Genomic DNA, 21330 nt, shown 5'->3' on the forward strand with positions numbered 1-21330 from the left:
TTTTAGATATCTGGGAGTGGATCTGGCAGCGGATGGAAGCAGAAGTGGATCATAGGGTGGGGGAGGGAGCGAAAATTCTGGGAGCCTTGAAGAATGTGTGGAAGTCGAGAACATTATCTCAGAAAGCAAAAATGGGTATGTTTGAAGGAATAGTGGTTCCAACAATGTTGTATGGTTGCGAGGCGTGGGCTATGGATAGAGTTGTACGCAGGAGGATGGATGTGCTGGAAATGTGATGTTTGAGGACAATGTGTGGTGTGAGGTGGTTTGATCGAGTAAGTAACGTAAGGGTAAGAGAGATGTGTGGAAATAAAAAGAGCGTGGTTGAGAGAGCAGAAGAGGGTGTTTTGAAATGGTTTGGTCACATGGAGAGAATGAGTGAGGAAAGATTGACCAAGAGGATATATGTGTCGGAGGTGGAGGGAACGAGGAGAAGAGGGAGACCAAATTGGAGGTGGAAAGATGGAGTGAAATGATTTTGTGTGATCGGGGCCTGAACATGCAGGAGGGTGAAAGGAGGGCAAGGAATAGAGTGAATTGGAGCGATGTGGTATACCGGGGTTGACGTGCTGTCAGTGGATTGAATCAAGGCATGTGAAGCGTCTGGGGTAAACCATGGAAAGCTGTGTAGGTATGTGTATTTGCGTGTGTGGACGTATGTATATATATGTGTATGGGGGTGGGTTGGGCCATTTCTTTCGTCTGTTTCCTTGCGCTACCTCGCAAACGTGGGAGACAGCGACAAAGCAAAAAAAAATATATATATATATATATATATATATATATATATATAGTATGAATATATATATATATATATATATATATATATATATATATATATATATATATATATATATATATATATATATATATATATATATATATCTTTCTTTCTTTCTTTCAAACTATTCGCCATTTCCCGCATTAGCAAGGTAGCGTTAAGAACAGAGGACTGGGCCTCTGAGGGAATATCCTCACCTGGCCTCCTTCTCTGTTCCTTCTTTTGGAAAATTAAGAAAAAAATGAGAGGGGAGGATTTCCAGCCCCCCACTCCCTCCCCTTTTAGTCGCCTTCTACGACACGCAGGGAATACGTGGGAAGTATTTTTTTTTTTTTTTTTTTTTTTTTTTTTTTTTTTTTTTTTTGTCTCCCGCGTTTGCGAGGTAGCGCAAGGAAACAGACGAAAGAAATGGCCCAACCCACCCCCATACACATGTATATACATACGTCCACACACGGAAATATACATACCTACACAGCTTTCCATGGTTTACCCCAGACGCTTCACATGCCTTGATTCAATCCACTGACAGCATGTCAACCCTGGTATACCACATCGCTCCAATTCACTCTATTCCTTGCCCTCCTTTCACCCTCCTGCATGTTCAGGCCCCGATCACACAAAATATCTTTCACTCCATCTTTCCACCTCCAATTTGGTCTCCCTCTTCTCCTCGTTCCCTCCACCTCTGACACATATATCCTCTTGGTCAATCTTTCCTCACTCATTCTCTCCATGTGCCCAAACCATTTCAAAACACCCTCTTCTGCTCTCTCACCCACACTCTTTTTATTTCCACACATCTCTCTTACCCTTACGTTACTTACTCGATCAAACCACCTCACACCACACATTGTCCTCAAACATCTCATTTCCAGCACATCCATCCTCCTGCGCACAACTCTATCCATAGCCCACACCTCGCAACTATACAACATTGTTGGAACCACTATTCCTTCAAACATACCCATTTTTGCTTTCTGACATAATGTTCTCGACTTCCACACATTCTTCAAGGCTCCCAGAATTTTCGCCCCCTCCCCCACCCTATGATCCACTTCTGCTTCCATCCGCTGCCAGATCCACTCCCAGATATCTAAAACACTTCATTTCCTCCAGTTTTTCTCCATTCAAACTCACCTCCCAATTGACTTGACCCTCAACCCTACTGTACCTAATAACCTTGCTCTTATTCACATTTACTCTTAACTTTCTTCTTTCACACACTTTACCAAACTCAGTCACCAGCTTCTGCAGTTTCTCACATGAATCAGCCACCAGCGCTGTATCATCAGCGAACAACAACTGACTCACTTCCCAAGCTCTCTCATCCCCAACAGACTTCATACTTGCCCCTCTTTCCAAAACTCTTGCATTTACCTCCCTAACAACCCCATCCATAAACAAATTAAACAACCATGGAGACATCACACACCCCTGCCGCAAACCTACATTCACTGAGAACCAATCACTTTCCTCTCTTCCTACACGTACACATGCCTTACATCCTCGATAAAAACTTTTCACTGCTTCTAACAACTTGCCTCCCACACCATATATTCTTAATACCTTCCACAGAGCATCTCTATCAACTCTATCATATGCCTTCTCCAGATCCATAAATGCTACATACAAATCCATTTGCTTTTCTAAGTATTTCTCACATACATTCTTCAAAGCAAACACCTGATCCACACATCCTCTACCACTTCTGAAACCACACTGCTCTTCCCCAATCTGATGCTCTGTACATGCCTTCACCCTCTCAATCAATACCCTCCCATATAATTTGCCAGGAATACTCAACAAACTTATACCTCTGTAATTTGAGCACTCACTCTTATCCCCTTTACCTTTGTACTATGGCACTATGCACGCATTCCGCCAATCCTCAGGCACCTCACCATGAGTCATACATACATTAAATAACCTTACCAACCAGTCAACAATACAGTCACCCCCTTTTTTAATAAATTCCACTGCAATACCATCCAAACCTGCTGCCTTGCCGGCTTTCATCTTCCGCAAAGCTTTTACTACCTCTTCTCTGTTTACCAAATCATTTTCCCTAACCCTCTCACTTTGCACACCACCTTGACCAAAACACCCTATATCTGCCACTCTATCATCAAACACATTCAACAAACCTTCAAAATACTCACTCCATCTCCTTCTCACATCACCACTACTTGTTATCACCTCCCCATTTGCGCCCTTCACTGAAGTTCCCATTTGCTCCCTTGTCTTACGCACTTTATTTACCTCCTTCTAGAACATCTTTTTATTCTCCCTAAAATTTAATGATACTCTCTCACCACAACTCTCATTTGCCCTTTTTTTCACCTCTTGCACCTTTCTCTTGACCTCCTGTCTCTTTCTTTTATACGTCTCCCACTCAATTGCATTTTTTCCCTGCAAAAATCGTCCAAATGCCTCTCTCTTCTCTTTCACTAATACTCTTACTTCTTCATCCCACCACTCACTACCCTTTCTAATCAACCCACCTCCCACTCTTCTCATGCCACAAGCATCTTTTGCGCAATCCATCACTGATTCCCTAAATACATCCCATTCCTCCCCCACTCCCCTTACTTCCATTGTTCTCACCTTTTTCCATTCTGTACTCAGTCTCTCCTGGTACTTCCTCACACAAGTCTCCTTCCCAAGCTCACTTACTCTCACCACCCTCTTCACCCCAACATTCACTCTTCTTTTCTGAAAACCCATACAAATCTTCACCTTAGCCTCCACAAGATAATGATCAGACATCCCTCCAGTTGCACCTCTCAGCACATTAACATCCAAAAGTCTCTCTTTCGGGCGCCTGTCAGTTAACACGTAATCCAATAATGCTCTCTGGCCATCTCTCCTACTTACATAAGTATACTTATGTATATCTCGCTTTTTAAACCAGGTATTCCCAGTCATCATTCCTTTTTCAGCACATAAATCTACAAGCTCTTCATTTCCATTTACAACACTGAACACCCCATGTATACCAAATATTCCCTCAACTGCCACATTACTCACCTTTGCATTCAAATCACCCATCACTATATATATATATATATATATATATATATATATATATATATATATATATATATATATATATATATATATATGTATATATATATGTATATATATATATATATATATATAGGGGAGAAAGAATACTTCCCACGTATTCCCTGCGTGTCGTAGAAGGCGACTAAAAGGGGAGGGAGCGGGGGGCTGGAAATCCTCCCCTCTCAATTTTTTTTTAATTTTCCAAAAGAAGGAACAGAGAAGGGGGCCAGGTGAGGATATTCCCTCAGTGGCCCAGTTCTCTGTTCTTAACGCTACCTCGCTAACGCGGGAAATGGCGAATAGTTTGAAAAAAAAAAAAAAAAATATATATATATATATATATATATATATATATATATATATATATATATATATATATATATATATATTTTTTTTTTGCTTTGTCGCTGTTTCCCGCGTTTGCGAGGTAGCGCAAGGAAACAGACGAAAGAAATGGCCCAACCCACCCCCATACATATGTATATACATACATCCACAGACGCAAATATACATACCTACACAGCTTTCCATGGTTTACCCCAGATGCTTCACATGCCTTGATTCAATCCACTGACAGCACGTCAACCCCGGTATACTACATCGCTCCAATTCATTCTATTCCTTGCCCTCCTTTCACCCTCCTGCATGTTCAGGCCCCGATCACACAAAATCTTTTTCACTCCATCTTTCCACCTCCAATTTGGTCTCCCTCTTCTCCTCGTTCCCTCCACCTCCGACACATGTATTCTCTTGGTCAATCTTTCCTCACTCATTCTCTCCATGTGCCTGAACCATTTCAAAACACCCTCTTCTGCTCTCTCAACCACGCTCTTTTTATTTCCACACATCTCTCTTACCCTTACGTTACTTACTCGATCAAACCACCTCACACCACACATTGTCCTCAAACATCTCATTTCCAGCACATCCATCCTACTGCGCACAACTCTATCCATAGCCCACGCCTCGCAACCATACAACATTGTTGGAACCACTATTCCTTCAAACATACCCAGTTTTGCTTTCCGGGATAATGTTCTCGACTTCCACACATTCTTCAAGGCCCCCAGAATTTTCGCCCCCTCCCCCACCCTATATATATATATATATATATATACACACACACATGTACATAATTCATACTGTCTGCCTTTATTCATACTCATCGTCACCCCACAACACATGAAATAAGAACCCCCTCCCCCCGCATGTGCGCGAGGTAGAGCTAGGAAAAGACAACAAAGGCCACATTCGTTCACACTCAGTCTCTAGCTGTCATGTATAATGCACTGAAACCACAGCTCTCTTTCCACATTCAGGCCCCACAGAACTTTCCATGGTTTACCCCAGACGCTTTACATGCCCTGGTTCAATCCATTGACAGCACGTTGACCCCGGTATACCACATTGTTCCAATTCACTCTATTCCTTGCACGCCTTTCACCCTCCTGCATGTTCAGGCCCCGATCACTCAAAATCTTTTTCACTCCATCTTTCCACCTCCAATTTGGTCTCCCACTTCTCCCCGTTCCCTCCACCTGTGACACATATATCCTCTTGGTCAATCTTTCCTCACTCATTCTCTCCATGTGACCATACCATTTCAAAACACCCTCTTCTGCTCTCTCAACCACACTCTTTATATTACCCCACATCTCTCTTACCCTATTATTACTTACTCGATCAAACCACCTCACACCACATGTTGTCCTCAAACATCTCATTTCCAATACATCCACCATCCTCTGCACAACTCAATCTATATCCCATGCCTCGCAACCATATGACATTGTTGGAACCACTATTCCTTCAAACATACCCATTTTTGCTTTCCAAGATAACATTCTCGACTTCCACAAATCTTTCAACGCTCCCAGAACTTTCACCCCCTCCCCCACCCTATGATTCACTTCCGCTTACATGGTTCCATCCGCTGCCAAATCCACTCCCAGATATCTAAAACACTTCACTTCCTCCAGTATTTCTCCATTCAAACTTACCTCCCAGTTGACTTGTCCCTCAACCTTACTGTGCCTAATAACCTTGCTCTTATTCACATTTACTCTCAGCTTTCTTCTGTCACACACTTTACCAAACTCAGTCACCAGCTTCTGCAGTTTCTCACACGAATCAGCCACCAGCGCTGTATCATCAGCAAACAACAACTGGCTCACTTCCCAAGCCCTCTCATCCACAACAAACTGCATACTTGCCACTCTCTCCAAAACTCTTGCATTCACCTCCCTGACAACCCCATCCATAAGCAAATTAAACAACCATGGAGACATCACACACCCCTGCCGCAAACCAACATTCAAATTAAGCTGCAGGAATTCCTGTATTATGTATTGTATGGAACTTCTCACCTTAACCCCCCACCCCCCCACCACACACACACACACACACACACACACACACACACACACCTCCTGAGGGGAATTATAGATCATTTTAAACTGACTAGTGTTAGATATTGGAATTGCATGTAAGTACATGGATAAGGGAATGTTCAGGAGACCAAAACTAGAACATGCTTCTTCTTACCTTTAGGAACTGTTCATTAAAAAGCTCAGGTAATCAATTTATAAGGTCTAGAGAAGGGTAGACTGTCATGGAGTTGTTTAATGATGTTGACATTGAACATATTTTTTGTGAGATGCAGCAAGAGCAACCAGAACCCATAGGAAGAAACTGAGTAAGAAATGTCAGAAAAAATGCAAAGGACTCTTTTTAGTAACAGAATTGTATACCAGCAGTATTCTTCAGAGGTCATTTACCTTCACAGCTGGGGCTAATTCCAAGCTGTTGAGTTGGGTAATTATTGGTCGCCCAAGTTGTTGGAAGATAAAGCTTGTAAGCACCTGTAACCACCACAGTTTTGTCATTTTGGTATTCCTTCTGAGTACTTATCCAATTTATTTATTGATCTTCCTGTAGTGTTTATGAATGCTGCAGGTATGTGTGTTAGTCTTACACCCCAGAAGTTAGAGGTAATTAAACTTTTTGTCCCCACTGTATCTTCTGATTTTAGGGGTAATATTTTATAGCATCTTCCATTCCTGTTGAGCCAGTATGGATGTATTTCTGAGCGGTGGTTGAGGATTATGCCTTTGAGGATTTTACAAATATAAATAATGATATTCCTCTCTTGTCTATACTCCAGAGAGTAAGTACAGCTTTAGTTGTTTCTGGTCCTAGTTAAGTAGTTCAATTTCTGTGCATCATCTTTGTAGGCTGTGAAAGATCTCTGCACATTTTCTAGCTCTGCAGTTTCATCAAGCTTGAAAGGTAACATGATTACACAGCAGTATGCTGTTGTTGAGAGTATAAGCACCTTGAAGAGTGTTATCATTGTTTTTTCTCTCCCTAAGTTTCTGTAAGACCCAAGCACTTTTTTTTAAGACGCAGTTGTTACCTTCTTTTACTTTGAAGTCTGGCACATTGATTCATCTTGATATGATGGTGTCTCTAACCATCCAGTATTCTCTACTACTTTTACTTTCTTTATTCAACCAGTATTAGAGGACTTGTAACTTATCCCCCATTGAAAGGCTTGTGTTTTTGCCGGCCCAGTGGAAGATATAGTTAATGCCAGTCTGTAGTTTCTCAGTGTCTTCTGTTGATGAGGTTTTCATACTTTTGGCATCATCTACAAAGCATGATATGAAACTATACTCATGCTTGCATCAGTGTCAAAAATGGGAATTAGGACCTGGTGTGAAGTACAGCCCCTAAAGGCACTAAGCTTTTTGCCATGAAGCAGTAGAAATAACCTGATTTACAACAATGTGGTATTATTTTTTACTGTTCTATATTCATTTTCCAGTTTTACTGGTTATTCCTATCCTATGCATTTAAAGTGCTATGACACCAGGGTCAGATTTATCAGAGGCTTTTGCATACTCTATGTACATCGAATCAATGTTTTGTTTGTTCTCTAGTGCCTATTAGAGGCATTGAAGAATAAATGAATTAAATAAACTAGTTGATGAAATTGTGAAAGCACTCAGTCTATGGAAGTTTAAAACATTGCTTGACCTGTAGTAGAAAGGTTCAAAAGGATTATGGAACTCCTTCCCTGTACTGTACAATTATGTAAATGCAGGACTGTTACATTTGCTTGCCAATTAAAGAGTTTAGGATGGCAAACAATGAACCAGCTTCTAGCTTACCATTAGTGTTGCGTATGTATCAGGAAATGGATAAGACATGCTCCAGACACAAATGAGATCTTTTTTTATTCATGTTCACTTTTCAATGTTTTATTTATTTTCTATCTTCAGAAATATGTTTGTCTTACGTTATGTATGTTGCTTACTTCTTACAGATCCGGAAACAGGGCTCTACAACTTTGACTGTAAGTTTAACCCCATCACCTTCCACCACTTCCATACCACCACAACCACCATCACCGCCGAACCCTGTGGAGGCCTGTATCCAGCATAAGGCCTCACCACCTTGGAATGCTTAACACTTATCACACTGATAGCACCTCATTTCAGTTTGCCCCTCTTACCCACTGGATGCCTCCTAGCAACCCTTGCCTGTGCCAGTAACACTTTAGGCTACATGCACCCCTCACCCTCCTCCAGTTTGGTTCCATGCTTGCTGGGACAGCGTGTCATGCACACCCTACATCATGAAGATTTACATGCAGAGGTTATTTATATCTTCCTAACTGCACGGTGGAGGTATACTTATGTCAAATATCCTTACATCAATTACAACTGTTAGGCAAAGTATTTTCTTGAAAAAGAAAATGAAAGACATTTATCTCCACTGTGTATCCAACCTCTTCCCCCTGTTTTGAACATCATGATTGCTTGCCTCACACCCAACAGATGTGTAAAGTAATTTTACCAGTACCTCAAGGATTGAAGCAATTTCTCATAGCAACTAATACCATGGCCTTGGAGGCTGATTTTGTTTTCCAACTTGACTCACAGCTTTCTGAGTTTAAAATAACCAAGGCTGATCCTACCAGCACTGTGCTGCCCTGTGTTGCTATGTTCTCACTTGCTACTTCCACCTCGTTCCACCACACTTTTGGCTATGCATTGCTTCAATCATGCGTATACATCCATTTCCTGCATACCCATGAATTATGTTTTTATTATGTTGACTTAAAGTTTATATATGTATAGCCATTAGTGTAGGCTTGGTGAGGGAGTCCCAGTGTATACTGTACTTGGCAGTCTACCCATCCTGTGGCTTTTGACTTACACAAATGGAAGTGATTGCCACTCTTGCCAAGCTTGCAGGCATCTTTACTCTCAGTTGATTAATCCTTTGCATAGCAAGAGAGAAAAGCAAGTGTTTCAGAGTTTCTTGACAAAAACAGTTAGTAGACCACATAATACAATAGAAGTTAAAGGATAGTCTAAATTTGGAAAGTAATTGGTATCAGTACTGTGAGCAAACTGTAACTGCTTCATTTGATAAATTGTTAGTTCACATTAAATATTGGATTCTAATGTAAATTCACAGTCATCAGGAGTTGCCATACAGAAAAACAATAGTCAAATAGAGGAATACATATTTAATTAGAAATGTCCCATGTTTTAGTTTAAAAGCTAATGTCTTCAACAGCTTACCTTCCTAGTGTCATATTGAATGTATTTTTTAGGAAGGTGATACTTTATTGAGTGAAGGTTTCAAATTGTATGAAAGCAGTCCATAACAAAAATTTCAACGTTTACACATTTTTAAGGTACAATGATTAGAAAAGAATTGATATATTGCATGTGATCTTTACCAAAGTTTTTACTTTTACTGATAATGTTGGGAATTAACTTGTTTGAATATAAAGTTTTTAAGATTTTGAAGCCCACAGAAAGGATGTGGGAATATTGTATATTACATAATATACATTACTTCGAGCCTTTCAGGAGCCTATAATTACTTGCTAAGGTGCAGTTGATAATATATGTCCTTTCAAAACACATTAGATTTTACACTATTTTCAAAATTTATCGTACCGTCATGCTGACTGTGCTTTTGAATGGCTTCCACTGCAATAGATGAATGCAGCCATTATGCATGACTGAATGTGCATTTTACTGAGTTTGCATGACTCCTGCATCAATACCTCCCACACATGTTCCTTCTCCTCTTCCCTTTCCTCCTCCCCTTCCCCACTCCTTCTTCCCTTTCCACTCCTCTTCCCCTTCCCCACTCCTTCCCTTTCCACCTCTCATCCTTTCATTAATTGTTAATAACCTCCTTTCCCTTTCATCACTCCTCTTTTTTCCTTCCTCATCTCCCCAGTTTCTCCTCCCATTGTTATTAGACCATTTGCATCAGGCTTCTCACCTTGTAGTGTTCTGTCATCATACTTCATCCTTATTATCCCCATTTCATCCTCCTTCATATTTGCCATAAATTTTTGTATCCTACATTACGTGTTTTTTCTGTTCATTTTTTCTTGGTGTCCCCATCTTATTGCCTCTTCATAATCTTCTTTGAGCCCCATATCTTTTATGTGTAAATGTATCTTTTTTAATCACTCGTTTCTTGTTTCCCCTAACATGTATTTTTCTCTCACCAACTCTTGAACCTCCACCACTACCTTGTTTCTGTACATCATCCTTATTGTCTTTCCTTGATCTGATGCTGATGTTTCCTAAGTTGTCAAACTTGCTCATCTATCTCTTTCCCACAGGACTTTGGTTTTTCACCTTTTTATTTTGGTATGACTTTTTCATTTTCAGTTGTTGCATTACCTTTCCAGAATAGGTTGCTGAAGCTGTTTTACATTTTATTTAATGTTAAGGTTTTCTTTATATTTCAGTTGCATTTTGAGTTACTTTAAGCATGACGGAACCATACGGCAAGTTGCTTCTTCAGGTTTTTAATGAGTTCGGTCAGTTGGGAAGTTGTGTAAATATTAATAAAATGTTCTGTAGGATCATTAAGAGATGGGGTGAATATGAAATTTAAGTTGATTTTAAGATGCAGGTGAAGTGAAGTAACTTTGAATTTTTGATTTTTTAATAGCTACATTGTATATCATATAGTCTTTTGAATAAAACCAGTGATTTAAGACCCATAGAAGCAAAATTACTTTCATCAAATTGCATTATTTCATATCTGTATTGCCTGATTTTTTCTTGATTTTGTTTGTTTCTATGCTCCAAGGTGTTGTCGTGGGTTCCAAAACTCCAAATGTGACACATCTTGTGGCACTGATGGAGAGAGCTTTTTTTCCATTAATGGCAGAACTGGAATTTATCAGTAATCATGTATGTAAAGCCTTTCAGACCAGATGATAAGAAAGATCTGTTACATTTCCAGCTGCTTAAGTTCCAGTTTGGTCTGTGTGCAGCATGTATTGATGTGTTGAGGAGATATAAATCTTGGATCAGATGGTAGTTGTAAAACCTGGGATAGTTTTTGTTGGAGGATTTATCTTATCAGTTTGATAGTAAACATACACCTTCACTAATTTTATTGATTGATGATGTAGCCATCAGATTCAGATTTAAGTTCTGTTAACACGTGCTGTGTGCCTGTGCACTTGTAATGTTTATGTGATGTGCTTGGTTATGAGTCATGGTGAAGGCAGCCATTTTGGTTTGAATGTGGCTTGTCTTTTGATATCAGATTATTAATGCATTATTCTGCTTAAAGTTTAGCTTTTGTAGCAGTATTATGTAGAGTAAAGGCTTTTTTGAGTATTTATTTTTGCAATATTATTCAATTTATTGTTTATTGTTAGTGGAATAAAGTTGCACATAATGTGAAACTTCTTATGAAATCATGGTATTGCCAGTTCCTGTGAGCTTTCACTGTGCTTTGTAAATATAGTAGCATTGAAAGATGTTAAGTATAAAAAGAAAATAAGTTACCACTTCAGCAGAGTGCCATATTATAAGGTAGGTCATCCAACAGCAGGTTAAGCAAAACACCTCTTTGTAACTCCATTGCTTCTTCTAACACACATTACCTCTTGCAGCTTTAGATGAAACTTTGTCACAGCCTGCAGAATATGAGATTAAGGATGGCCAGTGGCTTGGTGTAACTCTCAAGAGTCAGGGACCTGGTGGGAAGGTTTTGGTAAGGTGTTCTCATAAATTGTGTACTGAATATTAGTAGAACATTTTAGGCTTCAATGAAATGCTGATATTATTGAAAGAATGCTGCTTATGTAGTTGCATCTGTTGTAGATATTATTGAAATTCTTTCAGTAAACATAATTACTTCATTTTTATGTAGTGTATGCACTAAAAGTACTTAATTTTTATGTAGTGTTTGTACCATAGCCTCTAATCTCTAGATTGCCATGATGCGTAATATAGAAAATAATTTTATTAGATATAAATCATAAGCTGATGAATTTGCAGTGCTAAAATGGAGAAATCATGTTACTGATGAAGAGAGGTTCTTACATTTCCAAACCAGATAAATTCAATTTTTTTTTTTTCAGGTATACAGTATCTTTGTTAATTTTTGTAGGATTGACTCTTACTTTCACAATGTGTGAAAAATTCAAATCATATTAACTTTATGGTAGTTATATTTTTGTTATTATCATTAGTTTTTTCAACACCCAGGACCCTTGTTTTAGGGCTTTTGCTGCCAAGGCTGCACTACATTCACTACCAGAAATGATGGATTCCTTTAGAGTAAAAAGTTTCCCATCCAAAATTGTTGTTGGTCAGTGTTTTAAGGGCATTTAGTTCATGTATTTCTTCTGTGGTTATGTTACTGGGGTGGAGAGTGAATGTCGTGTGTTGCATGTGATGCCTAGAATGGTTGGTGCTTTGTTCAGTGACTGGATGGTGAGCTGGATTTATGTCCCTCTCGGGTTAAAAGAGTAATTGAAGACTTCTGTGGAGATGCAGACATTCTGTTCTGGGTGATATATTGTTGCAGTTATGTAATTAGATAGATAAGTAACAATTTAATTGATATAGGCAGCCGTTCAGCTGAAAATACTCTTCTAAAGTAGGTAGATGGCAGCCATGATAGACAGCAGCTTTGAATGGCAGCAGTTGCTCCTAAACCTCTGCAAGTCAGTAGGATTGATAGGTAAAATTAAGATTTGAGGGATATTGAAGCTATATGGTTGAACCCCTTTGAACCATCCACAGTGTCTCAAGGAGACTGGGGCGACTCTTGTTTCTCTGATTAGTGCATCATCAACTTATAATGTTATGGTAAACTCTGGTGCACTAGCAGCTAAGACCATGGATCATTTGTCATACTTCAACCCTCACCTTGATAGAAAGTAGTCTCACATATTCTAAACCAGTTTTATAAAGTACCTAAAATAGAATATCCAGTTTAGAATATAATGAGATCCTTGCTATGTGCTAGCTCTCCTTTCATGTTTTTTAATTATTCATTATTATACCATAGGTGTGTGCGCATCGCTACATGCACAAAGGCAAGGGTTTCCAGTGGGGCTTTGGACTTTGTTATATTCTTTCACAAATGCTTGATGTTGATGACTACTTGGAACCTTGCCGAGGGAAACCTGTCAATGAGTAAGTTCCCATTCCATTTCTTTCAACTTTTAGTGTCTTGAATATTTAGAACATGATTTAAAGAGGTAAGTTAATCTTATTTTACATTTATGGCCTGATCAACATTAAAGATAAGTGAAGTGCAAGTGCATATACAGTGGTGGAGTAATGTAAGGAGTCTTGAAATATGCTTGTCTTTCTGAGTTGGGCTGCCAGTCAAATAAGTACCTCTTCTTATATCATGAGTTTCATTGCTTCACATGCCCTGATTCAATCCACTGACAGCACGTCAACCCCGGTATACCACATCGATCCAATTCACTCTATTCCTTGCCCTCCTTTCACCCTCTTGCATGTTCAGGCCCCGATCACACAAAATCTTTTTCACTCAGGCCCCGATCACACAAAATCTTTTTCACTCCATCTTTCCACCTCCAATTTGGTCTCCCACTTCTCCTCGTTCCCTCCACCTCCGACACATATATCCTCTTTGTCAATCTTTCCTCACTCATTCTCTCCATGTGCCCAAACCATTTCAAAACACCCTCTTCTGCTCTCTCAACCACGCTCTTTTTATTTCCACACATCTCTCTTACCCTTACGTTACTTACTCGATCAAACCACCTCACACCACACATTGTCCTCAAACATCTCATTTCCAGCACATCCATCCTCCTGCGCACAACTCTATCCATAGCCCACGCCTCGCAACCATACAACATTGTTGGAACCACTATTCCTTCAAACATACCCATTTTTGCTTCCCGAGATAATGTTCTCGACTTCCACACATTCTTCAAGGCTCCCAGAATTTTCACGCCCTCCCCCATCCTATGATCCACTTCCGCTTCCATGGTTCCATCCGCTGCCAGATCCACTCCCAGATATCTAAAACACTTCACTTCCTCCAGTTTTTCTCCATTCAAACTCACCTCCCAATTGACTTGACCCTCAACCCTACTGTACCTAATAACCTTGCTCTTATTCACATTTACTCTTAACTTTCTTCTTCCACACACTTTACCAAACTCCGTCACCAGCTTCTGCAGTTTCTCACATGAATCAGCCACCATTGCTGTATCATCAGTGAACAACAACTGACTCACTTCCCAAGCTCTCTCATCCCCAACAAACTTCATACTTGCCCCTCTTTCCAAAACTCTTGCATTTACCTCCCTAACAACCCCATCCATAAACAAATTAAACAACCATGGAGACATCACACACCCCTGCCGCAAACCTACATTCACTGAGAACCAATCACTTTCCTCTCTTCCTACACGTACACATGCCTTACATCCTCGATAAAAACTTTTCACTGCTTCTAACAACTTTCCTCCAGCACCATATATTCTTAATACCTTCCACAGAGCATCTCTATCAACTCTATCATATGCCTTCTCCAGATCCATAAATGCTACATACAAATCCATTTGCTTTTCTAAGTATTTCTCACATACATTCTTCAAAGCAAACACCTGATCCACACATCCTCTACCACTTCTGAAGCCACACTGCTCTTCCCCAATCTGATGCTCTGTACATGCCTTCACCCTCTCAATCAATACCCTCCCATATAATTTACCAGGAATACTCAACAAACTTATACTTCTGTAATATGAGCACTCACTCTTATCCCCTTTGCCTTTGTACAATGGCACTATGCACGCATTCCGCCAATCCTCAGGCACCTCACCATGAGTCACACATACATTAAATAACCTTACCAACCAGTCAACAATACAGTCACCCCCTTTTTTAATAAATTCCACTGCAATACCATCCAAACCTGCTGCCTTGCTGGCTTCCATCTTCCGCAAAGCTTTCACTACCTCTTCTCTGTTTACCAAATCATTTTCCCTAACCCTCTCACTTTGCACACCACCTCGACCAAAACACCCTATATCTGCCACTCTATCATCAAACACATTCAACAAACCTTCAAAATACTCACTCCATCTCCTTCTCACATCACCACTACTTGTTATCACCTCCCCATTTGCGCCCTTCACTGAAGTTCCCATTTGCTCCCTTGTCTTACGCACTTTATTTACCTCCTTCCAGAACATCTTTTTATTCTCCCTAAAATTTAATGATACTCTCTCACCCCAACTCTCATTTGCCCTTTTTTTCACCTCTTGCACCTTTCTCTTGACCTCCTGTCTCTTTCTTTTATACATATATATATATATATATATATATATATATATATATATATATATATATATATATATATATACATATATATATATATATATAATTTTTTTTTTCGCTGTCTCCCGCGTTTGCGAGGTAGCGCAAGGAAACAGACAAAAGCCAACCCACCCCCATACACATGCCTTGACTCAATCCACTGACAGCACGTCAACCCCGGTATACCACCTCGATCCAATTCACTCTATTCTTTGCCCTCCTTTCACCCTCCTGCATGTTCAGGCCCCGATCACACAAAATCTTTTTCACTCCATCTTTCCACCTCCAATTTGGTCTCCCTCTTCTCCTCGTTCCCTCCACCTCCGACACATATATCCTCTTGGTCAATCTTTCCTCACTCATTCTCTCCATGTGACCAAACCATTTCAAAACACCCTCTTCTGCTCTCTCAACCACGCTCTTTTTATTTCCACACATCTCTCTTACCCTTACGTTACTTACTCGATCAAACCACCTCACACCACACATTGTCCTCAAACATCTCATTTCCAGCACATCCATCCTCCTGCGCACAACTCTATCCATAGTCCACGCCTCGCTACCATACAACATTGTTGGAACCACTATTCCTTCAAACATACCCATTTTTGCTTTCCGAGATAATGTTCTCGACTTCCACACATTCTTCAAGGCTCCCAGAATTTTCGCCCCCTCCCCCACCCTATGATCGACTTCCACTACCATGGTTCCATCCGCTGCCAGATCCACTCCCAGATATCTAAAACACTTCACTTCCTCCAGTTTTTCTCCATTCAAACTCACCTCCCAATTGACTTGACCCTCAACCCTACTGTACCTAATAACCTTGCTCTTATTCACATTTACTCTTAACTTTCTTCTTCCACACACTTTACCAAACTCAGTCACCAGCTTCTGCAGTTTCTCACATGAATCAGCCACCAGCGCTGTATCATCAGCGAACAACAACTGACTCACTTCCCAAGCTCTCTCATCCCCAACAGACTTCATACTTGCCCCTCTTTCCAAAACTCTTGCATTCACCTCCCTAACAACCCCATCCATAAACAAATTAAACAACCATGGAGACATCACACATCCCTGCCGCAAACCTACATTCACTGAGAACCAATCACTTTCCTCTCTTCCTACACGAATAAAGTGCATATGAACGCGCGCCTTCATAGATCATACAAACCTCCAACAGCCAGGATCGAACCCAGGACCCCTGTGTAAGAGACAGGCATGCTAACCGCTAGGCTATGGGACTGTATAATAGAAACAACTATTCGAAATACTAAGTGCCCGAATACCCTTCGTCTCACAATGATCAGCAACGGGATCTATATTGGTTATTTCCGAACAGACGCACATAGCCAGCTGATAGCGTTTTACCGAACCTAACTGTACAACTGTCTGTTGTGGATGAGAGAGCTTGGGAAGTGAGTCAGTTGTTGTTCGCTGATGATACAGCGCTGGTGGCTGATTCATGTGAGAAACTGCAGAAGCTGGTGACTGAGTTTGGTAAAGTGTGTGAAAGAAGAAAGTTAAGAGTAAATGTGAATAAGAGCAAGGTTATTAGGTACAGTAGGGTTGAGAGTCAAGTCAATTGGGAGGTAAGTTTGAATGGAGAAAAACTGGAGGAAGTAAAGTGTTTTAGATATCTGGGAGTGGATCTGGCAGCGGATGGAACCATGGAAGCAGAAGTGAATCATAGGGTGGGGGAGGGGGCAAAAATCCTGGGAGCCTTGAAGAATGTGTGGAAGTTGAGAACATTATCTCGGAAAGCAAAAATGGGTATGTTTGAAGGAATAGTGGTTCCAAAAGTTTTGTATGGTTGCGAGGCGTGGGCTATGGATAGAGTTGTGTGCAGGAGGGTGGATGTGCTGGAAATGAGATGTTTGAGGACAATGTGTGGTGTGAGGTGGTTTGATCGAGTAAGTAACGCAAGGGTAAGAGAGATGTGTGGAAATAAAAAGAGCGTGGTTGAGAGAGCAGAAGAGGGTGTTTTGAAATGGTTTGGGCACATGGAGAGAATGAGTGAGGAAAGATTGACTAAGAGGATATATGTGTCAGAGGTGGAGGGAACGAGGAGAAGTGGGAGACCAAATCGTAGGTGGAAAGATGGAGTGAAAAAGATTTTGTGTGATCGGGGCCTGAACATGCAGGAGGGTGAAAGGAGGGCAAGGAATAGAGTGAATTGGATCGATGTGGTATACCGGGGTTGACGTGCTGTCAGTGGATTGAATCAGGGCATGTGAAGCGTCTGGGGTAAACCATGGAAAGCTGTGTAGGTATGTATATTTGCGTGTGTGGACGTGTATGTATATACATGTGTATGGGGGTGGGTTGGGCCATTTCTTTCGTCTGTTTCCTTGCGCTGCCTCGCAAACGCGGGAGACAGCGACAGAGAAAAAAAAAGAAAAAAAAAACTACAACGCGGAGGTATATGAATACGAATAAAGTGCATATGAACGCGCACCTTCGTAGAACATACAAACCTCCAACAGCCAGGATCGAACCTGGGACCCCTGTGTAAGAGACAGGCATGCTAACTGCTAGGCGATGGGACTGTATAATAATTGTGAGACGAAGGGTATTCGGGTACTTAGTATTTCGAATAGTTGTTCCAACAATGTTGTATGGTTGCGAGGCGTGGGCTATGGATAGAGTTGTGCGGAGGAGGGTGGATGTGCTGGAAATGAGATGTTTGAGGACAATGTGTGGTGTGAGGTGGTTTGATCGAGTAAGTAATGTAAGGGTAAGAGAGATGTGTGGAAATAAAAAGAGCGTGGTTGAGAGAGCAGAAGAGGGTGTTTTGAAATGGTTTGGGCTCATGGAGAGAATGAGTGAGGAAAGATTGACCAAGAGGATGTATGTGTCGGAGGTGGAGGGAACGAGGAGAAGTGGGAGACCAAATTGGAGGTGGAAAGATGGAGTGAAAAAGATTTTGAGTTATTGGGGCCTGAACATGCAGGAGGGTGAAAGGAGGGCAAGGAATAGAGTGATCACACAAAATCTTTTTCACTCAATCTTTCCACCTCCAATTTGGTCTCCCTCTTCTCCTCGTTCCCTCCACCTCCAACACATATATCCTCTTGGTCAATCTTTCCTCACTCATTCTCTCCATGTGACCAAACCATTTCAAAACACCCTCTTCTGCTCTCTCAACCACGCTCTTTTTATTTCCACACATCTCTCTTACCCTTACGTTACTTACTCGATCAAACCACCTCACACCACACATTGTCCTCAAACATCTCATTTCCAGCACATCCATCCTCCTGCGCACAACTCTATCCATAGTCCACGCCTCGCAACCATACAACATTGTTGGAACCACTATTCCTTCAAACATACCCATTTTTGCTTTCCGAGATAATGTTCTCGACTTCCACACATTCTTCAAGGCTCCCAGAATTTTCGCCCCCTCCCCCACCCTATGATCCACTTCCGCTTCCATGGTTCCATCCGCTGCCAGATCCACTCCCAGATATCTAAAACACTTCACTTCCTCCAGTTTTTCTCCATTCAAACTCACCTCCCAATTGACTTGACCCTCAACCCTACTGTACCTAATAACCTTGCTCTTATTCACATTTACTCTTAACTTTCTTCTTTCACACACTTTACCAAACTCAGTCACCAGCTTCTGCAGTTTCTCACATGAATCAGCCACCAGCGCTGTATCATCAGCGAACAACAACTGACTCACTTCCCAAGCTCTCTCATCCCCAACAGACTTCATACTTGCCCCTCTTTCCAAAACTCTTGCATTTACCTCCCTAACAAACCCATCCATAAACAAATTAAACAACCATGGAGACATCACACACCCCTGCCGCAAACCTACATTCACTGAGAACCAATCACTTTCCTCTCTTCCTACACGTACACATGCCTTACATCCTCGATAAAAACTTTTCACTGCTTCTAACAACTTGCCTCCCACACCATATATTCTTAATACCTTCCACAGAGCATCTCTATCAACTCTATCATATGCCTTCTCCAGATCCATAAATGCTACATACAAATCCATTTGCTTTTCTAAGTATTTCTCACATACATTCTTCAAAGCAAACACCTGATCCACACATCCTCTACCACTTCTGAAACCACACTGCTCTTCCCCAGTCTGATGCTCTGTACATGCCTTCACCCTCTCAATCAATACCCTCCCATATAATTTGCCAGGAATACTCAACAAACTTATACCTCTGTAATTTGAGCACTCACTCTTATCCCCTTTGCCTTTGTACAATGGCACTATGCACGCATTCTGCCAATCCTCAGGCACCTCACCATGAGTCATACATACATTAAATAACCTTACCAACCAGTCAACAATACAGTCACCCCCTTTTTTAATAAATTCCACTGCAATACCATCCAAACCTGCTGCCTTGCCGGCTTTCATCTTCCGCAAAGCTTTTACTACCTCTTCTCTGTTTACCAACTCATTTTCCCTAACCCTCGCACTTTGCACACCACCTCGACCAAAACACCCTATATCTGCCACTCTATCATCAGACACATTCAACAAACCTTCAAAATACTCACTCCATCTCCTTCTCACATCACCACTACTCGTTATCACCTCCCCATTTGCGCCCTTCACTGAAGTTCCCATTTGCTCCCTTGTCTTACGCACTTTATTTACCTCCTTCCAGAACATCTTTTTATTCTCCCTAAAATTTAATTATACTCTCTCACCCCAACTCTCATTTGCCCTTTTTTTCACCTCTTGCACCTTTCTGTTGACCTCCTGTCTCTTTCTTTTATATATATATATATATATATATATATATATATATATATATATATATATATATATATATTCCAAAAAAGGCCCAGTCCTCTGTTCTTAGCGCTACCTCGCTAACGCGGGAAATGGCGAATAGTTTAAAAGAAAGAAGAAAAGATATATATATATATATATATATATATATATATATATATATATATATATATATATATATTATCCCTGGGGATAGGGGAGAAAGAATACTTCCCACGTATTCCCTGCGTGTCGTAGAAGGCGACTAAAAGGGGAGGGAGCGGGGGGCTGGAAATCCTCCCTTCTCATTTTTTTTTTTTTTTAATTTTCCAAAAGGAACAGAGAACGGGGCCAGGTAAGGATATTCCCTCAAAGGCCCATTCCTCTGTTCTTAACGCTACCTCGCTAATGCGGGAAATGGCGAATAGTTTAAAAAAAAAAAAAAAAATATATATATATATATATATATATATATATATATATATATATATATATATATATATATATATAATGTAATACCCTCAAAAAACTATATATATATACACATGTACATATTCATACATGCTACCTTCATCCATTCCCGCCACCACCCCGCCACACATGAAATGGCACCCCTCTTTCCCTGCGTGCTAGCGAGTTAGCACTAGGAAAAGACAACAAAGGCCACATTCGTTCACACTCAGTAGTGTACCAAAACCACAGCTCTCTTTTCACATTTAGACCCCACAGAACTTTCCATGGTTTACCCTAGACGATAAACATTCCCTGGTTCAATCCATTGACAGCACCACGACCCTGGTATACCACATCGTTCCAGTTCACTCTATTCCTTGCACGCCTCCTACCCTCCAGTATGTTCAGGCCTCGATCACTCAAAATCTTTTTCACTTCATCCTTCCACCTCCAATTTGGTCTCCCACTTCTCCTCATACCCTCCTTCTATGACACATATATCCTCTTTGTCAGTCTTTCCTCACTCATTCTCTCCCTGTGACCACACCATTTCAATACACTCTTCTGCTCTCTCAACCACACTCTTTTTATTACCACACATCTCTTTT

General features: G+C 40.7%; 1 protein-coding gene across 2 annotated transcripts in view; it reads left to right on the forward strand.

Annotated features, from left to right (window-relative positions):
- LOC139745831 (integrin alpha-PS1-like) overlaps positions 1-21330 on the forward strand; it is a 734318-nt gene that overhangs the window by 557641 nt on the left and 155347 nt on the right. Inside the window, exons 3-5 of one of the 2 annotated variants that reach the window (XM_071656425.1) lie at positions 8178-8207; positions 11805-11905; positions 13211-13338. In XM_071656425.1, coding sequence (XP_071512526.1) covers positions 8178-8207; positions 11805-11905; positions 13211-13338 — 259 coding nt within the window. The remainder of the gene's footprint in view (positions 1-8177; positions 8208-11804; positions 11906-13210; positions 13339-21330) is intronic. The other variant, XM_071656426.1, reaches the window with a different exon arrangement.

Source organism: Panulirus ornatus, chromosome 63 (assembly GCF_036320965.1).
Source record: "Panulirus ornatus isolate Po-2019 chromosome 63, ASM3632096v1, whole genome shotgun sequence".
Lineage (NCBI taxonomy): Eukaryota > Metazoa > Arthropoda > Malacostraca > Decapoda > Palinuridae > Panulirus > Panulirus ornatus.